At 38.3% G+C, this 23,235-nt stretch overlaps 1 protein-coding gene across 1 annotated transcript; it reads left to right on the forward strand.

Annotated features, from left to right (window-relative positions):
• The first annotated feature begins 1,110 nt into the window (after nucleotides 1-1,110).
• hs3st2 (heparan sulfate (glucosamine) 3-O-sulfotransferase 2) lies at nucleotides 1,111-22,912 on the forward strand. The gene is made up of 2 exons (XM_042505614.1): nucleotides 1,111-1,622; nucleotides 22,294-22,912. The coding sequence occupies exons 1-2, from the start codon at nucleotides 1,111-1,113 to the stop codon at nucleotides 22,910-22,912; spliced, it is 1,131 nt and encodes a 376-aa protein (XP_042361548.1).
• Nucleotides 22,913-23,235: the final 323 nt, after the last annotated feature.

The raw sequence follows: 23,235 nt of genomic DNA on the forward strand, positions 1-23,235 counted from the left end.
TTCTTGTGAAGAATATGTCAAAGCACAGTCGACTAGCAAAATGATGCTCATACTGGAAAGATCAAGTACATATTGTGGTCTCAAGACAAGTTTATTTGTATAGTACCTTATTATAAAACTTTGCATTCTGGTCTGCATTCAGCTTGCATCATGGTGCACAGAGGATCTAGCTTGATCTTGACTTTCGGAGGCTGCTTATACCCAGGTGTGTGTAGAAAATACTCACGTAGAGGATGCCCAGCCTTGATGAATCATTCTGTTGCAAGTAAAAAGCAAACGTGTTGCACGCAGCCGTAAATTGATTACAAAACTGTTGATAGCTACTTTCAAGGGTGTTTTGGTGGATTCCTCTAACATGCGGCATGTCATTAATACATTATGAACCCTATGCCATTAGGCTCAGTAAACACACTTGCAACTCTGATATCCTATATGTAATTCAATTAAAGCTGAAATGACAAATTAATGGCAAATGTTGCATCTTTAAATACCCTAATGTACTAACTAAAATATGCAGGATGTTCCTTTAAAACTAAACGCATATAGAATTATGATCATGTGCATGACGTCAGGGGGTTGATTAAATATTTATGGCCGGTAGCCTAAGTGCATATATCCTCACAACTTCTTTATGAAAGGAAAAGGGGTGGGATGAGCATCGAAATCCCCTTGGAGGCGAGCAGAATAATCACACTGGTGGGACACAGGACGCGTTGGACTTCTTTTTACAGACAATCGACGCAAAACAAGGAGAAGCAGGATAAAGATGGGCGTCAAATTCCTCTGGGATTCGTTTTAAGACAGTTATAGATCCGAATGACTCACTTCAAACTACTTAAGAGAAACTTGTTTAAAGGAAGACTGACCCATTTCTTCCCTTGACAGCGGCTGTAATCATATTCTGCTCCAAGTTTTCTCGCACAGTTCAGCAGCCTATGAAAAGGAATAATGCGACTTGCGCGCAGTTGATGCCTCCAAGAAGCCACCCCTATCCTCATGTGCCAGTCTGTCTGACTCTAGAACCTATATCATTGCCAGACTCCGACCGCAGACAAAGAGAGGAGGAAGACTCCGATGGAAAATCATGCAGCACTTTGAACCCATGGAGACATGGCACATAGGTTCCTCTCATCTACGAACAGATTCAGCGCCAGATTCGCCTTCATATTCACTGTGTCACTGTCCTGCACCTACTTATGCTACAGTATTATATTCTGTCGCAGCACAATCATGACAAAGCAGGGTTACGAGGGGAAAAGATGCCCGCCGAGCAAGAACGCGGGAGGGAAGAAACTTCTTGGAAAATTAGACAATTGCGCTTCGCTGGAAGTCAGGTCCGCGCTGGATGAGTCTGCTGCCCAGCGAGGCTCAAGTGATCTCCGCGACCAAAGTAAAGTCCCTGCCTCGTCTGGAAGTCACTGGACTGACATGAAGTTGAGAAACATGAGTGTTGCGCAGAAATATGGGAATAAGAAGCTGCCTAATGCGTTAATAGTTGGTGTAAAGAAAGGAGGCACCAGGGCGGTACTGGAGTTCATCCGGATACATCCAGATGTGCGCGCTCTTGGAACAGAGCCGCACTTTTTCGACAGAAACTATGACAGAGGACTTGACTGGTACAGGTGAGGAAAAAATGAAACACACGTTTAAGTATGTATTGGTAATTTTGCTGAGATAGATGCACTTGCACCTGATATATTTCCGCGATAAGTGCACTGTCTGTAATTCTTTAAACCAGTTCAGTGCAGTCACCCCTTTGCTCTGCTGCTCTAGTCAAATGTGAAGTCCTGATGTAGACACCGCTATGTCCAGATGTTCGTTTAACACACATTATTTAGAACATGGCCATTTGTCCACCCAATAATAACACTGAAGTAGCAGACGACCTTTCCTTTTCTAACAAAATTAAAGACATTTATTTACACCATAAACTGATGCTGAAAAGGCACAAATTGGTGCATAAAAATTAACCAGAATTTACGAAATTCAGTCTCTGGCGCTCAAAATGTCCTGGCAGAGAACCTCCAACCCCCCCCCCCCCCACCCAAACTGGAAATTTGAAATGAAACCTACACCCTTACAAGTATAAACCCAAGGTTGTAGTCCATGGCACCTGTCACCTATAATTCAAATCCCAGGGCCCTATACTATATATGTATATAGATAGATAGATAGATAGATAGATAGATAGATACAAAGACATTATTTCTGATGTTGGGGATTTTACACATTCACACACATACCTGAGCAGCACATCACCACTAAGATCACAAGTTTGCTTCTACTTTTTAGTCTAGTGTGTTTTCCTCTGTGCTGCAGTTTCAGCAGAGTTCTGTGGTGCTGAAAAGACAGCTCCATGCGGCTCATGTAGGATCAGTTCACACAAACATTCACAGCCGACGGAGCAGATGAGCAGCCCTCAGGTTTCCAGCCGACTCCAAACTGCCTATACCAGGGCACAACATGTTCTTGTGTTGGTTGGTGAAGGCAAAGGGGCTCACAGGGTGCACCAAGCCCGAGCATCCCCCCACCATCCAGTGAACCTTTGTTGATTCTACTCTACAGACAAGATATCTTCTAAATAAAATTGAAGCTAAAAGCTAAAAGTTCAGGTTTCCCTATCAACAAAAGACCATTGCCACTGAATACACAGTGACTCAAAATGTTGTACTCAAGTCTCCAAATGTCCTCCAAAAAGGCTCAAAGAGTTGTATTACATTGTGTCTGATTGTTGGGAGCTGCCTACAGATTTCTGCTCACATAGCTACAATGCCACCAGTGTGGCAAGAACAGAACACAGAGCAATGCTTCCAAGAACATGGAAGAAGTGAGGAAGTCTGTTCTCAAGCTGCACTGCAGGAATGAGCAGCAGACGCTGCAGTGAATTATCATGTATATGAATACCTGCCCGTCTTAGTTTGCTCAGATCTTCTTCTTCATTTTGTGTTTTTATTTTGTTTTGTTTTGTTTGACCTTGGCTTTTAGCAGTTTTCAGCTTCTTCAACTATTTAAAGGACGTGCATCTTTCAATCATTTCTTTAAATTCTGCACATAATATTTAGAGGCACTGTTATAGTGAGCCTGAATTTTCAATGCCATTACTTGTCATATGTGGCAATATGTCATTGCTACTGCTGGGTTTCCATGAGAGTTAGTTGGAAGTCCAGTTCATCTGCTAAAGACTGCCTTTTGCGTCCGAATAAGACACAGACAGCAACTGACCAAGCTGCTTTTTTTAACACCCGGGTAGTGAGAATGGGCTGAATAATACCAACTACATTTTCTATACTTGACATAAGGAGAAGAAACACCACATTTCTGCAATGACTGATTTTGTTAAGGTGTGCCTTTTAATAAATTAACCATTTATTCCAGCAATGTTGTGACCAAAACGCATACAACTCAGGGGCCTGTATCTAAGATTACTGTTTGATTCTAGTTGTTTCCATAGCCTCATTTCAGATAACTAAGTAAAAGCCCTTAAATTACAAAAAAAGGTCACATTTGTTCATTTTTTTGTATTGGTGACTCACGCAAAGAAAATAAGTTTGTTTTAAGAAGTCCTGTCCTGTCAGACAGTTAATTTAAGAGTAAAAAAGAAATGTACAAAATACAATGAAAATGCATTGTCGATAATGTCAATAAAAGAAATGTCCTCTTGCAGATGTAAGACAATCCCCCATAGAGACACACACACACACACACACACACATCCACACAAAGACTGCAGTACAACAGAGTTATCTCAAAAGCTGCTCCATAGTCCTGAAAAGAGAATCAGTCCTTTCATCTCCAAACTAATGGACCAGAGACTATAATATTACAAAAACGCATTAATGTAAGACACAAAAACACTCCACAGTCCCCTGGTTGGAAGTTAAAAGAAAACACTTGTTCAATAATTTGCATGTTTATTAAGGTCTCTTTTTAATTGCTATTTCTGATATTCATCTTAATTTTCCATGTATTGTACTTGGTAATCAAATTTACACTGGGATGTCATTTGAATGCACAAGAAGGAGCTTTTCAAACACGGGAAAAAACTTCCTTAGGGGCTGCTTTATAGATAGTCTTTATTGTTGTGTGTATTTCACAAAGTAAATTGATTTGGAAACATTCTCAAATGAAAGGTGCCACTCTTTGTAATACTTAACAGAACAAGATGCAACTTGTAAAAAAAAAAAAAAAAAATACAAGCCAATACCTCGACAAATGAAGGCATTTAATATGAGCCCAGAGCTCCTAGTGGTGAAAGGGTTGATTAATTTCCATGTGCAAATAAAAAGCTGGATGTAGACACAGTGTAATGGAGTCAGTTGTAGGTAGTCTATTCAAAAGCCTTCCTTTATTACACCAGCTAAACATCTGAACATAGCAGACTCAAGTGTGTAGAAAGAAACAGCTGTGGTGCATTTGTCTGTCTCTGACCGACGAGATCAAACATGAACACTTCCAACACGTACTCATCCCAACTTGTCTCATGTTGCCGCTTTGTCAGTGGACTTGCACATGTATATGTTACGAATTAGTTGTTCTTCTGTGTCTGCTTATTTACCATGATGTCAACGAATGGTTGCATATGGTGGCATGACCCTGGATGTGTTATGTTTAGGCAACAACAGCACATAGCAACCCATGCCGGAACATCGACAAATGCACATGCTGGCACGCAGGCATCAGACAGGAAGTGTACACCACATTCCCACATTAAGGTCTGTTGTTCATGGGACCCATGCACCATAATGACCCATGCACTTCTTCTGCCTGCCCTCGCGCTCCTTATATTACGTCATCACAGACAGTGTTTCAACCTGATGTGGTCCATCTGCGTTTCGTGTGCGCGCAATAGTTTTCAATAGTTCTCAAGTGATTCTGTCCGTTTAGTACTAGACAGACATGCCAGGTGCCATCCGGCCATCATATTATAACACTGTGACCTATTCTGTCCTGTGTTCTCAGTTGATGCCATACAGCAGCGTTCCACGCGCACATGAAAGGTGGCTTTTGGCGTTGTACTCTAACGCCAAACGCACTGACAGAGTGGCACTATTTTAAGAGTTATGAATGAGAACGGGCTGACGCTTCAGACATTGTTCTACCCGAACCATTAGTCTATTTATTGCACAAGCAATCGTCTTCACATAAATATCTTAATGATGCAACAGCCCCTGTTTACCTCACGTAAACACCCAGAGGTTTGGGCTTCACAGAAGTTGTTTTTTTTTTTCCTGTGCCACTCTTAATTTAAGCAAAGATAAATCGAAGTCCCACACTGATATGATGCCACTTGTGGAAAATTACAAAGCTGGAAAACTGCGCCACTTGTCACAAGCTGACAGTTCATATATTAAAGATAAAATACTTAAACAATGCCATGGACACAAAGGCTGGTTTAATTCAGGCTGAAGCTGTTATTCAACCTGACGAGTGACTGAGTGACGTTCATTGTGCTAGACTGGCCCTCAGTGATTATCTGTCACAATGTTTGGGTTGTTGGCAGCACGTCACATAAAGTATCTTTCCATTTTGATTAACTGTCACATTTGTCTCTATAGCAAGTGGCATAACGTCTTTGTGTTGCTCAGCTTTATGCGAAAGTTTGCCTTTCTGTCTTTAGAGGGCTGAAAATGAGTTATTTCTATTATGAATAATCTAACAGTTATCTTATGTTTTTTTTTCCAATGAAAGTGAAAACAAGGGTGTAAACTCACTCACTCATTCACAGTTCACAACGTTAGCCCTAATTTTCTGTTCACTGACAGTTTTTGTAGTTCCCTGAGAAAAGCCCCAGATCAGAAGCAAATCTGCATTGGCTTACAATGACTTCAAGATTTCCAATTACACAACATCAGTGTGTCGTGTGAACAGTACAGTGATCCGACGACTTTGACTGTGATGTAGTGTGAGAGCTTAATAATGCTTAGCAAAGTTTTGACCCTGGCAGGCATTAAACTCACACAGGCTACAATTATGCTTTCAACGTCTGTAAAAACAAACAGATATGAGACATAGAATGTAGGTACAGATTCATAAAGTGAAGTAAAAACCTGAAAAAAACTAGAAAAGCATATTACATATGTAACAATAAAACAAAATATGGCAACTGTTATCAATTAAAAAAAAAAGAAAAGAAAAGAAAAAAAAAGCCACTCACAGCCCTTGTCCACTGGAGTGGGTGCTGGATTTAACACACATCTAGCAGAGTAGAAACAAATAGATCTGCACACCAAGTTGTTCCCATTAAAAGGATTTTAACACTATGTTACATGCGGAGTCAGCGGCCCTTCCTCAGACTCCGTGACTCCGATGACTTGTTCCATGGCATTAAACTCCTTCTAACCGGAGTTACTTGGTATGCAAATCTATTTGTTTCTACGCTGCCAGTGTTTATCAATCATCCCCTCTGAATTTTTTTTTTTCTGACATCAAATGCCTGGACAGTGGTTGTAATATCATAAAAGTTGGTACAGATATCCATGATCCTAGAGGAGAAATCCATTAGCAAGTTCGACATATTTTTTCATGGACTGAAATGGAAATTAAATTAGGTATATCTAAAGCATAACATCTTATCTGATCAATCTAAGTCATGCTATCACATAGTGATTTCTAAACAATAGCATCTTACATGATAAATGTACCTGTTAATTAAGTTTGATCAAATAATCTTAACTCTAGGTCCACTCAGTAGCACATTTATCTCTTTGTGCATTTCATCCATCCAACAATTTGATTTTCTTCTGTGTAATGAGCATTAAAGTCTTGCACGGCTGCTACTTGATGAATGAATGCAATGATTAATTGATTAATTTGACTAATTATTTGAGCACGGAGGTTTATTGTTGACCTTGGGATCTATGTGTGCGAAAACAAATAATCTCAACAAAGGGTCCACTTATCAGCTTTGTCAAAACTTCAGCATCTCATGGTCTTCATCATCAAATGATAGCTGCAAGCTTCATCACAAGATAACGACAGACAAGCTAATTAATTATTTTTCAGCACTAATCTCTCTGTAAAAAAACACTTTAAACTCTACATACTCTTTTTAAAAGAGAATAAAAGCACCATTCATGATACTTTTCAAAGCAAATTGTTTTTATTTTTGAGGTTTTCTCACTACGTAATATCTATTGAACAGACAGAAACACAACATGTGACATACAATTAACTCTCGTCAGTTTCAGTGTACTGGCCAGTTGTTCTGCGCAGTCTGTCCTGTTACATTAAGCATGTGACAGATCATTTAGGCTCCCAAGAAAAATGGTGCAGTGTTCATTACTGTGCCTCCTGAACAGAACACACATGTGGCCTCATTTATTTTATTCGAGGGTGTTCACATAACCATACAAGACCTGATAAAACAGACATTTCACTGCCACCGATTTCCTCACACTTCTCTCGCCACTTTTTCCATCCTCCACAGAATCAGAAAGATCAAACAAAAACACGTCGCTATACACCATCAAGACTTAAAAGGGCATCTCAGCTCTATTGATTTCACAGGAGTCAGAAGCACTTCCAGTAGATTCCCCGAGAAGGGTTGAAATTGTATGAGAGGCTGCAGCAACAAATATTCTCCAGGTCCACATTAATTGGCTCGGGGAGGCAGGGAGCTCTGGAACAGTATCATCAGAAAGGTTGATGAGGACAGAAAGTTAGATGGTTCTCATTTAAGACAGAAAACTGCACATTATACAGCGAGAGATTGTAAGGCGTAACTCTGTATTATTAATGAGCTGTCTTCATTCCAGTGCAGCTCAGAGACATGTAGTGGTTAACATTAATTAAAAAACAACTCTTTCTGAGAGGTTTCCCCAATGAGACAGGTCTGAAGCGCAGAGACGTGGAGCTTTATTCCTTTAATAGAATGATTCAGGAAACAATGTGATCTCGCATACATTAACGACCGAACTCTAGTGTATCCAATTAAACAACCTTTATAGTGCCAATCTGGCATCTTTGATTGTGTGGAGAGTCTGGTATTTTAACCCTTTGAAACTGGCGCAAATTGATTTAATTTCTTTAAAAAACATGGGAAAAAGGCAACAAGCAAATAAATAAGACATGGCCCCAAAATATTTTTATTTATTTATTTATTTTTTTTTCTGTAATATAATCAGAATTATAAATATAGATTTCTGGACATTTTTTCTGGACAATTCTTTGGATCATTTTCTAATGATCCTCCTCTATTTTTAAAACTGATTCTTAGGTCATTTTCTTGTCACCTTTTACTAATTGATATTCATTGTGTCCAGAGAATGCATCATAATAACATTGGTGATAACCTGACTTCAAGCACCACAATTAAGCTACATTTTTGGTTTTGACTGAAATGACTTGACCACTATTGGATAGATTGCCATGGCTGCTCACATTCACCCCCCCCTCAAGAGGGATTGTAATAATTTTGAAGATCCCTCAACTTTTCCGTAGCACCATCAACAGATATATGTGTATACAAAAGTAAGTGGACCTGAAAAAGTGTTTTACCCATGTTGTAAGTTAATTGACTGTATGCATCTGACGAGCAGAAACTGTTCACAGTAGTGTATTTTAAAAAGACACAATGCATGCAACGAGTTTAAATTAACACACCATCTCCAAGCAGAAGAGGTACCTAAATTGTTATATTTTGACATGTAGGGCCACCGACCAAATGTCGATATGTGATGAGTCCAGATGAAAATGTTTTTGAGCAGTAGCAACACTATGGTCCTGGTTTTGTGCATCAAACAAACTCCATAGTGTGTCTATAGATCCAACTTGCACGTTAATGACAGAATTCCACCACCGCAGTTGATCATAGTTTGCATTGGTTAAATGGACTTGATAATTTAAGGCATGTGTAACATGCAAATCATTCCATTTCATTTTTGTATAAAACTAGTTGCACTGCCTTTGATAACAGCTCTGTGTGATTTATGAGATTTAGATATGACTAATTTGCAAAAATATGTTGTGACAAAAACACAAGGCCGCCTAAAATGTTTTAATGAGCGTAATGCAAAGTCAAAAAATGTTCATACTGAACTTCTTTTAAAAAAGATAAATAAATAAATCACTAACAGCACATTTCATTTCCCCAGTAATATCCTCTCATGTCAATTATAAAATAATTACCATGTTTATGGTTATGTTTAGACAAAAGCCAAGACTGACTTGAGGGACAAGACATGATGCATTTACTTTTAGAGTAAAAGCAGCCTGAACCACAAAGAGGACTATGGATGCAAACCTCAATCTACTGTGTCAAAGCCTTGGGCGTTCTACACCCATCATCCACCAAGAACATCTCCCTACAATCGCTGAGCAGCACAAAAACCAAACACTTTCTTTACTACAAAAAGTGTTGTTATTTGATATAATGGAGGCAGCATTTACTGCACTTTTGCCTAAAACATATGCAGCAAAACCATTTCTTTAGGTTTTAGGAAACAGGGTTACTAATGAAGTCATTATGTATATACACTGTGTTTGCATGGTCACAAAATGGACTTAAGGTAAAGCAATTAAAAATTAAAGCAGCTAATGACAGCAATCTGGTTGATGGTTCTTAAACAGTAAAAATACATTTTCATTTGTGCTTCAGTTTTCCCTGAAACAAATGATACTATCAAACGGACTATAAATACGTATCATTCTGAAGACATTGTGACGGATCTGGAAATTGCCAACACTCAGCAATCCTTAGCTCACTTTAGCTCATCCTCAAAGATTGTCAGCTTGTTAACTTTCCCCCCTTGGCGAACCCAGTACGTCCCTACTGACCAGGGATCAAATCCTGTCTGAGCTTTCCCTCCTGTGTCTCCCCTATACTGTCTCCTTTTGTACTTTCCCACCACCAAACTGAAGAGTAAAACTGCTAAAGGTGTGTGGACTGCCCGCTCTCCATTTATAAATATCCTTGACTGTCACATTGCTAGAGGCTATAGTGAAAACTCAGAACATATAAAAGTTCCAATTTTGCCAAAAATGTAAGAAATTTCCATTAAGGGAAAGTGTGCAGGGGCAGGATGTGTCACAATGTTATCATAAAGGGCATTTTATGTCAATTATATGATTAGAAAAAGGTTTTAGCTGCCTTACAACATTGCAAAAAGCCGTTATGGATTTTATTTTCTGCGTTCATCACTTGATATCAGCTGCACAGCAGCTGTTAATTCATCACAAAATACACAGAATAAGCAGAACAAACAGTAATCCTCATCTGAGAATATGCAGTTCAGGATTTCAGAGGCTTCCCATCTTCATTTCAGAGTCTGCGGATACTTTCCCGTGCCACATGTTAATGTGACAGCTCGTAGCTCAGCTCAATTCAACGTGTTATTGTTCAAGGAGAGCAAGTGTCAGTCATTTCCCTCTGCAGACCAAACCATGAATAATTGTTATTTGAAGGAAAACAAGAGCCTGGTGTTGAAATGACAGCGATTAAATAGGTTTTGGTTCAAGGTCAGATACATTATGCAATTTATTTTCCACTATTTCAGAACTGTTTTGTCCAGCTATGAATATGTTTTGATTCCATTATGTGGCTGCAGATAATTCCAGGAATTCTCAACTGTGAGATCTGGATCAAGTCAGTCTGTTATTTCCAACCAATTTGTCTTCAATTAAATTAGAAAAAAAAGATGCTTGATTCTCAGAGTGCTGAATTGTTATTCACTTCTGTTTCTCACCTAGCTGAATTGGCCACAGGATTGCCGTATTCGTCTGGACTGCTCTTTGTTAACTCTTAATAGATTTTCGAGGCGGCAGGCCTCTGTTGCCGGTGATTAATGATCAGATGTCATCACAGCTGTAATCTAAGTGAGTGATACTTTAATAATGGAGCAGCCTCTCCACTGGAGACTGGATCTATTCTGTATCAAGAAAAAAAGGAAGATGCCATTTTTAGGAAGTGCAGTGGCACAGACATTATGAGAATCACGCAGCATAAGAACATTTTCTCTGCACTGTCTACCTGAGTAATACAAACTGTTAATGGGTTTGGACAGCAGGGAAGCAAGTCTGTGTGTGGTATTGCCTTTTCAAGACATTTCAGGAGAAATGGATTGTATGAAACGCAATTTCCCGGAATCACCTTTTTTTTGTATTGGAATAAAGTTTGCAAAAGGAGATTTGAAATCAGCATTATATATACAGTATATATATATATATATATATATATATATATATATATATATATATATATATATATTAAATGATGTAAGCAAAATAATAATAATAATAATAAATTAAAAACAACTAAGCTGAAATTAAAAACACCCCCCCCAAAAAGGAAGTATTCTAAAGCTGCTATGACAGGCTTTCAGGACAGTGCACAATTACTTTGCTGTTGCCTTTGTGACTCTTGATAGCACTATTGTTGCATATTGCATATTTTTGTGTGGCTCTAATTCAGTTCAGAAGATAACGACACAAACAATTTTAATTATTTCACGAGTTGAATATTATTTGACTTTGCAGTACCTCTGATAAAATGTTTAATCTATTTCTTCTTGAAATATCTCCTTTTTGTTTCTAAACCAAAGCTTTTTGTGTATTGCCAAAGACTGTGACCATCATTACTCCACTTGCTGCTTACTGTGATAACATACCACCAATGAGTACCCAAGAGACTTTTTCTTGTAATTTACTGTGTAACTGTTGTGCTCTTAAATTACTCCAGGGACTGAACAAACACAGAACATGTAATGAATAGTTGGATTTGGGCTCCTCAGTGGTCAGCCTGCGAGCCCACATATTGTTCAATGGGTAGTGTTCATTATTTGTCCTTTTAATGACAAACATTTGCTGTCCAGTGGGAGGGAAAGGCCAGTCCCTAAATCTCGTGTCCCTGCTCCTGCAGAAACACTTCACCATGATTAATGGTTTCTTAGTTAAATCCCAATCAGATCAGTATTTGCCAACTTATTGAACTGTTTTATTAGTAGGACTGAATATCAGTACTCAATACCTGTAACATATCGACCGAAGGTACCCTCTACCAAGTTGGTATCAAAACTTTCCAGTCAAACAATAGCTGCATCCTTTTTGCACCGGAGGACTAATCCCAGAGCATGGCTCCATGCTGATTAGCACATTTTTTGTTGTGCCATTTCTGTAGCTGGTCTCCTCCTGGCAAGAGATCAATTTTGAACATCTGCCCAGTTAGCACTGGCTAACACAAAAGCAGCTGGCAACATTCTACTCCCAACATTCAACAGCAAGTCCAACAAACTCACACCACCACCAAAATAGTGTGACTATCGTTAAACTTGTTAAAAACAGTTAGGTAACGTTAGCCATGTGATGCTAACAGCCCTATCACTAAACTCATACTCCTGCCGCATTAGCAACCCATACAGTCTGTGGGGTGGTTATGTCAAGCGTTTTGTATTGACATGTAGCATGTCGAGACGCCACCAAAATGTTGCAGAGTACTGCTATACTACACACCATTCACATTATGAGTATCAGAGATAAATTCACAGTTTTTTTGATTTGCTGCTTTTTAAGGGACTTGCATTCTGCATGCGTTGCCTCGTTGCATGACAATTTTGTATTTGTGCTGCAAACATTTACGGAGAACTTGTCTTGAACTGACAATATGCACTATTCTGTTTTAAGTTCATACCACAGTGAAATGACAGTAATATATTCTGAGTTCATTGATCGTTCAAAAGGAGATGATTCAAAGTTGACCTTTACTTGCTCTGATGGTCTGCATCCCTGATGAACCTGCATTGCTCTCTGGAAGTCTAAGTTTTTCAACAAGACACTTGTCTGGAGCTCTTTTACTGCATCTTCACACTATGAAACAAATCACACCCTTGCTGTAGGTGATGCAGCAGCTTTTATATTTATATATATATGCAGTGTTACATACAGGGCGTGGATGTAATTCAACAGCCCTGGACCAAATTGATTTTAATATCCAGTCTTTTATTAAATATTAACCTTTATTTAGTTGTGTGTTTTGGTTTGAACTCTGTGGCAATAATTTGGATTCTAGTCTGATACCGGATTGTTGAAAAAGGTGTAATTTTCATTTTTGCTTTGGCAGCGATGGGATGTAATGAGGATCTGTTTATATGTTAGTTGTTATTTGTGTTTGAGACAGAGCTACTGAACATTGCCCTAAAATCTTTTTTTTTGTTATGGATCCTATTATATTTGTTTATAACTGAATGATTACTCCAGCACCAACAGGCCAAATTATATGGGGTTTGTTTTGTTTGTTTGTTTTCTTTTTATTGAAAGAAAATCAATATGTAATGGTCAGGTTGCAATGAAGATTACTGAGTATGCTCCCCAGAGGATGTACCCCCTCTAATTTGGACACTGTATACACAGATATCCTCTGTGGTACTGCCTCAGGGACTCTGCTGTAATTATTATTGTTTCTGACATTCTTAAGTCTCAATAACAATTGTATCTCCTTTCAAGCTAAATCACTGTTTGTGCAGGACAACTTAGTGACTTAGTTGGTGTCTCATGCAGTCCTCTGTCAGTGTTGCCACTGAAGTAACTGTTCTTGTTGTATAGCTGGATAACTGTCTAATTAAAGTATACAGCAGAGAACTTCTCTTTACCCAATGGCAACCTATGAAGCTGAAAAAATAAGCCAATGCAGAAGTTCCAAAAACTGCAATTCATCGAAAGGCCACTTGATGCTGGCTCCAAAAAAGTCAATCCTTATAGACCCCGATGTTAAAATGCCAACCTTTACAGCTGAAATAGACACGTTTTCAGCTTATGTATCTAATTTCAACATTCATGTCATCTGTACTCGGGTGATTTTTTTTTTTTTTTTTAGAACTCACCCATTTACATTTTATCAAGTCCCAAAGTTATGCATATTTAGAGACAGAACTGCTTGAGTGACAGGCAGTCTGCTGATAGTTTCATTGGCTTTCAGTCAGATCCATCCCTTTCCTTCTACACCTCTACAGCCTCTTGTCCAAATATGGCCACTTCTGGTTCCAAAAAACCAAGATGGCAACAGCCAAAATGCTGAACTAGAGGCTTCAAAACAGCAGTTGACAAACCAATGTGGGATGTCATGGTAGCTACAACCATAATTTTATACAGTCTATGCTTTGTACTCAACTAAAAACTAACCAGAGGTGCAGACCAGACAGGTCATTTCGAACTCACAGCCAAATGAATATTTGCCCAAGGTTTGTGTATCTTTTTTTTGAGGTTCTCTCCAATCCATGGTTAAAAGTGCTCGTCACAGCTGGTTCAGCACATACAAAAAATATTCAAATGTTGAACACCACTGATGAATGACTAAACCTTTAGGGCCATATGAGAAGTCAAAGCTTGAGTAAAATAGCACAACAGAACAATTCAGTTATTAACTGGCAGAAGTCAAAGCAATCATTATGGGGATTGATTTAAAGCTATAAATCCATTGCTGATGAATGGCTTTAGGTATAAACACTGTTGTAGGAGTAACATGTTTCCCAGTGGAACTGCACGCTGCAGGACAATGGTGTATCTGGGTTTAATGGGGAGTCCTTGGTACTTTGAAATGAAGACATCCATGTTTGTGGCTTATTCCTCCGTAATGATATAGCCACGTCCAGAGGGAGCTACGTGTGAACTCCAGACCTCCTGCCTCCACTGCGCCAACAAAGATAAATTGTTCAGCAAGATAGCCAGCAGGTTCTTTTTAGGGTCACTACAATATGCAGACGAGCTCTTAGCACACCGCAGCTCATTAATGAGTGGCAATGACTGCCTGCTTTCCACTGGTGACCCTAACTACCTGTAGATAAGAGCTGAAGGATGCTAATTTTTGTTGGTTTTTTTTTCTTTCTTTCCTCTCATCGAGTGGGTCATTAAGCAAACATACGACATTTCATAAAATCATTACAGATCAGAAATTTTAATATACTTAAACATAAATTATAGTTAAAGTAGAGAGCATTTTCAAGTATGTTGGTGTTCATGTTGGAAAGAGAATCAGATCACTTTTCCATTTCCTTTAGAGTTTAGCAACTACCAACAATACAATAAACAATGTATGTTTTCCTCTGCTGCTTCAGCTGTTCCACCATCCGTCATTTCCTCTACTTTTTTCCACCAATCAGGTGATAGTACTGCAAAGAACTTACATTGATGTTCTTTGGTAACTGGGGATGGCTACCAATAGCCACCACGGTAAAAAACTGGCCTTTTCCTGTCTTGGCTGATGCACTTCCCGTGTGTTGTAAATTGAGCCTTAATTTTTCAAGCTGATCGTACCATGTGGCAAACAGAATTGCACAGTGAAAGTGAGGCTTATAGAGAACAAATCTAATAAAATCAACAAATCTTATGTCATTATTCTTAAGCCACGATATTGTGCAATCAACATTAACTTCAAAATGATGGAAAATTAAAGCCAAAAACTTGTCAAGAGTGGTTATATATCATACGTTATAGCCCAAATTTTTGTTAACAAGCCATGTTTTAATAATGAATGCATGCGTTTAAATAAGTCTGTTTATTTTCAATGTTTGCTTTATCTGTTGTCAGGGCACTGCTTTTTTTATACACAAAGTGAGATATGCTGTAACAGCCCCCCTGTTGTGAGGAGACACAAATTAGAACCTTCACAATAAAAGAAACGCCATGTGTCTAACCAAGTGGCTGCCTCACACACATTTGCAGTGACTTCCTGTGATGTTCACACAGATAGAGTCGGTCCTCACTGATAGATTTTCTTGGTTTAGATTTTCATGCATGACATACAGTGAGAAACTGTCAAAATTGGTATTGACTTTAAAGTAATCATCACAAAAGCAAAACTGATACTTTAGGGTTGATAACTAATGTTGCTACTATTATTATTTCCAGGCCCAAGACTATTTTGTCTTTTGCTAGATATTTTCAGAGCAATATTCCACAAAATAATAATAATAATAATAATAATAATAATAATAATAATAATAATAATAATAACAACAATAATAATAATAATACAGAAGTTAGTGTTTATTTCAAACAAACCTTCAAACAAAATTAAATGTGCCAGGTTTACAGAAATATCCAATTGTGCAATCAGAGCATCAGACGAAATTCTGAAGAGTCCAGAATAAATTACCTCTCAACCACATCTTCTCATTTGACCAGGCACAGGTCTCATTTACAGTATCGAGCTGATCTTCCACACCTGAGTTCATTTTCCCAGAGTGATTAAAATGTCACAGCTGAGCCCTGTAATGCATCCTGACTTAAAGTTTCACCAAGAATTGGGAAGAAGAAAATTACCCCAAAGAATTAAGCCTTGACTCTGAGTGAAAAGGTGGTAATCAATCAGGGCACTTCACTCAAATGTCAGTTAATCAACGTGTGTGTGTGTGTGTGTGTGTGTGTGTGTACGCCCACGTGTGCATGCGTGTGTTTGTGTGTATTCACACATGTCCTACAAAGTAAGATGTTCACATTAAAGTTTCTTCTGATACATGCATACTGATAAAGATGCTAAAGTGTCAGTCACATCAGTGATTACCCCCAAAGCAATTCAATTGGTATTACCATCATGTAGATTCCAAACTGCAAATAATCATTCCTAAGTAAAGGCGGAACAGCGTTTCGTGAAAGAACCCACTGCCACAAAGATCCTCAATTTTATCTTCTACTTTCAGATGCTGTGTGCAGTGCAGATAGTTTCTTGGGGGCATGGGGAGAAAAAAAACTCCTGATGGTTGGTTCAGACACCTGCCTCAGGTATCACATGTTCCCCTTCTGGCCTTATTCCCGCTATCTCAGTAACAAACAGATACATAAATGAGGTTGCTGCTGCCGGGTGTGTTTGAGCGAGCAAAGAAAATCATTTATCAAAAATAATAAATCTCTGTTTGTCATGCATTCTGTTTGTTCTATCACGTATGGCCATTAAAGGTTAATATGTAGGCAATGAAATCAGCTCCAGCAGAGCAGGTGTATGCGCAGATAAAAAAATTGTGATAACAGATAATTTAACATGAGCCCCAACTAAGATGTTCTAGTTCAAATAAATGTTTGTACTTACAGGCTGCCCCTCAGTGTTGCTCATTAACATCACTCCAGGACAGAAGACTTTGAATTTATAGGTCCAGGCTGCTCCTGCTGACATGAAACCATCCCTTATAAATAGTCCTGATTTCAATAAAAATAAAGAGTAACATCCTTTGATCATTGGATTGCACCTTGTTCTCCGTGACTGCAGTTACAGAACAATCCTTTGAATGGAAAACCGACAACTGAGCTCAGAGGACACGGAGGCCATAGGTATCAGTTTAATGAGCCACAGGGTGAGACTAGAGTTAGATGATGCACAGCAGAAAATCGTTCTCCTAATATTACTGTTTTCTTCTGATCTTGTTTGAACAGATAATGAAAGATACAATTACTTCATCACAAACCATAGTTTTCAACAAGTTGCTGAGTTCTTTGACAGCTACTCTCAGAAGAAGAATTTTAAGTCTGTGAGGATATATTAGGGCCATCAATGACAATGTTAAAAGACTCCATTATTTTACATGTTTTACAGTAACTATGTTTACTCTGACTGTGACAGGCTCCCACTCAGATCCCGGACCTCATGTGCAACTGGTATCAACATGTGTTTTGCACTGTTATCTGGACAATGCAGTCCCATATAAAATGTTTCCATTGTACATTTCTGCAAAACATGGTGTTGTGTTGCAGCTCAGAGTAAGGACCCAAACAAAGAACAGTAGGCAGGCAGGTAATTCATACAAAAAGCAAGCTTTAATGCCGGCTCCAAAAGCAGGCAGGCAACAACCTCAAAGAACAAACGACACAACAATCAAAACTGGTGGGGAACACTAGGGTGGAGCAAACAGGACTGATGCATAACAGGTGTGCAGGGAGGACTGGGAACAGGGAGGGACTAACGAGAATGATGGAGGGCAGCTGTGTAAGAAAACAACAAAGGCAGGAAGTAACACAAGACACGACCCAACTTGACTTAGAGAATAAAACAGGAAATAAACTATAACAATACCAAAGATCATGAAACATGGATTACATTTGGGCATTTTATGCATATCATAACATTTCTTAAGTGACATTATTCAGATATGTTCTGATGAGTTTTTCATCAGAAGGAGAGGGTTATGGTGGAGCAGCAGATCACTGTCTGAGACTAACAACGCTAGGACACTTACAAAAACAAGAGTTCGGGACATGTCCAGCAGTGTTTGTAGTGACAAAAGCAGGTATTTTTAACGAGACTTCAAGACATCTCCAGGGGTGTTTGTAGTGACAAAAGCAGTTATTTTTTAATGAGAGTTGGGGATATCTCCAGCCATGTTTGGCATAGTATTACAATGTTTTGTGCTGCAATATTGTATCGATAAACAGATGCCAAATATTGATTATTTTATTATACAAATTATTGGTACTGTCAATACATATTTAACCTTTGGTGGCCAACAGGAATAATAAAACCAATTATTCATCTCACTTCAGTCATTTTATTGCAGCAAAATGTAACTTTACTGAAAACTTTATCTTGTTGGATATAACAGATATTGACAGTGTTTTCTTTGGGTATAATAATTTTCTGTCGAAAAAAGGTATCAAATTGAAATATATCACAATTTGCAATATTGCAATATTCAGCATATCACTAAACATTTATTGCAATAGTATTGTATCATGACTTAAGTATAAGTATTGTGACAATATATTATTGTAAATGGTTGTAAGTAATTATTTTAAGAGTTTGGGACATTTCCAGCTGCGTTTGTAGTGACAAAAGTAGTTATTTTTTAATGAGAGTTAGGTATATTTCCAGCCATGTTTGGAGCAAAAAAGGTAGGTAAAAGGAAAAAATGTGCAATGCCAACATTTATTCTGGCCATTAGGTTGGATAATGACATCTGATCATGGATTTTTGCATTTACACCTGCTATTAATATGTGTACGTGTTCTAGAGGGCTTTTTTTCCTGGGTGGCTTTTTGGACAGACAATGGCATAGGTTTCTTCCTGGTTACCTTACTAATACAGCTAATGTTACTCATGCAGTAAGAAGGTAATCAATCCTTTCTCAATCAATCCACCTTTGCTCCTGTGAGTTACATGGAACCTGCCTATGTAACTTGTCTTGCACACCATGAAAGTCCATCAAGATTTCTCCAAGAGAAATGCTGTGCGAAGGAGCCATGGATTTATTAAGAAGAACTGGATAGGCTACTGAATTTACAGATGGAGCTCCATTCATTCCTATGAAAGTCGCTCATATGGGCATATGGTGGCTTTCTGATGCTTTTGTGTATGAGCCCATAGAGCATGTCCACTGGCCATCTGACTTCCCGTTGGCCCCCTGCACACATGGATGTGAAAAAATAATTTTATTATGTGGCTCTTCTATTATTTTCCAAATGTTATCGGAAAGAATGGAGCAATTTATGATAATAAAAAGAGTCATTTTGCAGGGTTTGCTCAAATAAGAAATTCAGATCACACTGTTGATTAACCCAATGTACATTCGTTTATAGCTGAGAATGACTGTGGTGACTTGGATATGAGTATGTGCATTCAAAAAGATCAGTCTACTTTAAAGTCAAAACTTTGAGACAGTCGTAGGAAAAATAACACCTTAATTTTATATTACCCTTCTTCACACTTTCTTGATAGTTGATCCAGTGATGCCATAGAGTTTCCAACTTTAGGTATGTTAGTCTTTTTCTTTTTTAACACCCTTATTTCCATCTTGTCTATGTCGGTGCCCTCAGTGCTGTATAACCTCCAAGTAGCATGTAGTATATCCAGTGCTGAGACTCGCAGCTGTATAAATCAATAACTCAAGATACGTTAGCACATTATCACCAGCGGGCTTACTTGGAGTTTTACATTCTGCCTCCAAACAAACACAGGCAGTGAGAGTGAAAAATGTCAGTGTGAAATCCTGATTTGGCATCATTACATTTTATAAACACCTTAGTCCCGGTATCCCCATGCTTGTATGTGTAAACATGTTGTCAACAGAATAGTGTCGTATATGGCTGTATAGTCAACAGCAGGCGGATGTACTATTTTAAGCAGAACCATCAGCAACCTTTCACTGTACATGTTCACATTGTCAGCTCAGTTTTGCAATATAACAAGTTGTAGTTTTGAACCAGCACACACGGGGTCCTCTCATCAAAACAATCTTCATCTCCGAGAATGGTGAAAATGTATGGAATTGACAAGCCAGATAACGAAGACAGTTTCCCCAGTACAGAGCCAAAGATTCTGCACCTCCTGGAATATGGTTGCAAGTTTTTATGTGTGTGTGTGTGTCTGTGTGTGTCTGTGTCTGTGTTTGTGTAGCAAAGCTGTTTGCCTGAAAAGGTGCTGTTCTCATAAAAGATTAATAGTTGCCTACTGGCCCTGAGGCACCAGAGCCAACAACTCAAGATTCATAAATAAAACTAAATGGATCAATATTTCCAAGACTTTAGAGGTAACCTATGGCTACCTCTACCATGTGAGAGAAAGCTTTGAGAAAGGTTAGGTTTTAATCGAAGCCTTCCCCATGTAATAATAAAGAAAGCGCGGTATTTAATCATCAGAACTGTGTGGTAACGTAACTGAAATCCAGAAGCCAATGCACATGCTGTGAAATAGAGAAATTCAGGTACTATATCTTCTGTAATAATAAAAGATAAAAAAAATTAATAGTACTATCTTATAATTATTTTTACCAAACTGCGGTGTTATTGTGCTGACGCTACAGCACACTCCTTTTTCTTCTCACAGGAAACGGGCAAGAAAGTGTGGATGAATTGTAGCAGAGGCATTCAGTGTCTCAATAGCCGACATCAGATGCTCATTAATCAAGTTTTATTGAACCAAAGTGCCAAATCAGAATGACACATTACACTGGGAAGGAAAACTCACATGACAAATATGACAAATAGAAACATTTGCCTGTAGTTTGCGAAGCCATTATCTTGGCAGCATGATGATGATAATTATGATGCATGTTTTGATTGTACAAGCTGTTGTGTCACCAATCAATATCTAGCAAATGCATTTTTGTCTACAGTTATTTGAAAGTGTGTATTAGCTGGAAGTTTCCCCCTACAGTTTGCCGTCTTAAGTTTTCAAAATATCATAAGTGTTTTTTCTAGTGTCTGTAATGCCAAAATATTTTTATTTAACTGACTGCCATTGATGGAGACTAACTAAGGACATTTAGTTATATATTTGAGCACAGGTCTGAGCTCACTTTGTACTTTTACCCTACTGCAATTAAAAGATGAACATAAATGTGTTTTTACTTGAGAGTTGTAGTAACACGTCATCTTTAATAAAGAAAAAATCAACTATAATACGTCAAGCATTGTTATAAATACTCAACAGTTCATAAAATAGTTGATTTATCAATCAATGAATCTTTTTGTTTTTGTTACATGAATACATACAACAAATTTTACTTCCAGGACTAAATGCAGGATTTTTACGTCAGAAGTGCATTTTTTTATATTGTAGTTTTACAACAAAGTAAAGTAATTATTCCTTTTATTTAAGTAAGAGATCTAAATACTACTGTATGCCTAACCTAGAGTTTTCCTTCTGAAGTTTTAAAATATCTTCTTCCAAGATTTTGACTGATGTGACACACATAGCCTGTGTGAACTCTTTTGGTCCTCTTTTTTACTGTTGACTGTTTTAATGTAAAATAAAATGTTAGCATTTCATATTTCTGCAAACTACCATGTTACATTTGGACAATTTAAGTGTAATTATATAAGAATTGTTAAGTGAGCTAGTTTAGATTACATGTACGTATATGAGCTGAGTTTCTCATCAGGAGGAGGGGATTGTTGGCAACATGGCAGACCACTGTTCGAAACCATCAGAAAATTTCCAGCCACATTTGTGGCTGAAAAGATGATGTTTTCCTAACCCTAACTATGTGTTGTTGTTTGGTGCTTAAACCTAATCACATCTTAACCACAGTGTTGTCACAACACAACTGAAAAATTAAAAAGTTTCAACATACTAGCATTATATGAAATGTGCGAATTTCACATTTAAAAGTAAAAATGTAACATCGGTTATTTTCAGGAATGTACAATGTCGACATTTATTCCAGCGAATGGGTTGTCAAAACAAAAAACAAAATGTTAATAGGATGTTTTTAACTTGGTATTTGTGATACGAGATTAATGTTTGCCTTCCTCTGGCTTCTACATTTGTATGACCACTGTCATCCATCCAACAGAAAAGATGTGGTAACACTCCAGGACAGGAAAATAACACCACTTGCTGACTCATCTATGTGTGTTTTATTCTTTTCTTTCTCTCCCAAGGGGACTAATGCCACGAACACTAGACAGCCAGATCACATTAGAGAAGACACCCAGCTACTTTGTCACCAGAGAGGCACCCAGACGCATCTCCAGCATGTCCCATGAGACTAAGCTGATTGTTGTTGTGCGTAACCCAGTCACAAGAGCCATTTCCGACTACACACAGACTCTTTCCAAGAAGCCTGACATCCCTACGTTTGAAGAGCTGGCCTTTAAGAACAGAAGTCAGGGTATCGTCGACACTTCCTGGAATGCTATTCGGATCGGGATGTACATTCTGCACCTGGAAAACTGGCTGCAGTACTTTCGCCTGTCGCAGATGCACTTTGTGAGTGGGGAGCGGCTGATCACGGATCCGGCAGGGGAAATGGGTCGCGTTCAGGACTTTCTGGGACTGAAACGAATAATCACAGACAAGCACTTCTACTTTAATCGCACCAAAGGCTTCCCCTGTCTGAAGAAGCCAGAGAGCAGCAGCCAGCCTCGTTGTCTCGGCAAATCCAAGGGCAGGACTCACGTACAGATCGAACAGGAGGTCATAGAGCAGCTACAGGAGTTTTATAGGCCATTTAATATCAAATTCTTTGAAACTGTCGGGCAAGACTTCAAGTGGGATTGAGAGTGCCATGCAGAAACAGTGCTGTTTTTTTTTTTTTTTTTTTTTTTTTAATGGCTACCTCTGGAGAAAAATATACATGAGGGTATCTTCAGCAAAATGTTTAAATGACAAGTTTATTCAGCTATGTATACACTGACAAAATAAAAAAAGAGGAATATACAACTCATTAAAATATAATCATATAAATGGTTTCACATCATGCTGGGTTTAGGGTTGGGTCATTCTGATAACAAGTGCCATTTCTTTAAGAGTATATATAAAAAATACAAGTTTATTTACCACAAACTTGACAAATATGAATTCATCAACAACCAACAAGCATT

This window comes from Plectropomus leopardus, chromosome 17, assembly GCF_008729295.1.
Source record: "Plectropomus leopardus isolate mb chromosome 17, YSFRI_Pleo_2.0, whole genome shotgun sequence".
Taxonomy (NCBI): domain Eukaryota; kingdom Metazoa; phylum Chordata; class Actinopteri; order Perciformes; family Serranidae; genus Plectropomus; species Plectropomus leopardus.

What these genes read in the sequence shown, in the direction of transcription:
- hs3st2 (XM_042505614.1), top strand. Translation starts at nt 1,111, where the DNA reads ATGGCACATAGGTTCCTCTCATCTACGAACAGATTCAGCGCCAGATTC. An exon ending in AGAGGACTTGACTGGTACAG is followed by an intron (nt 1,623 to 22,293) that starts GTGAGGAAAAAA and finishes TTCTCTCCCAAG; the next exon opens with GGGACTAATGCCACGAACAC.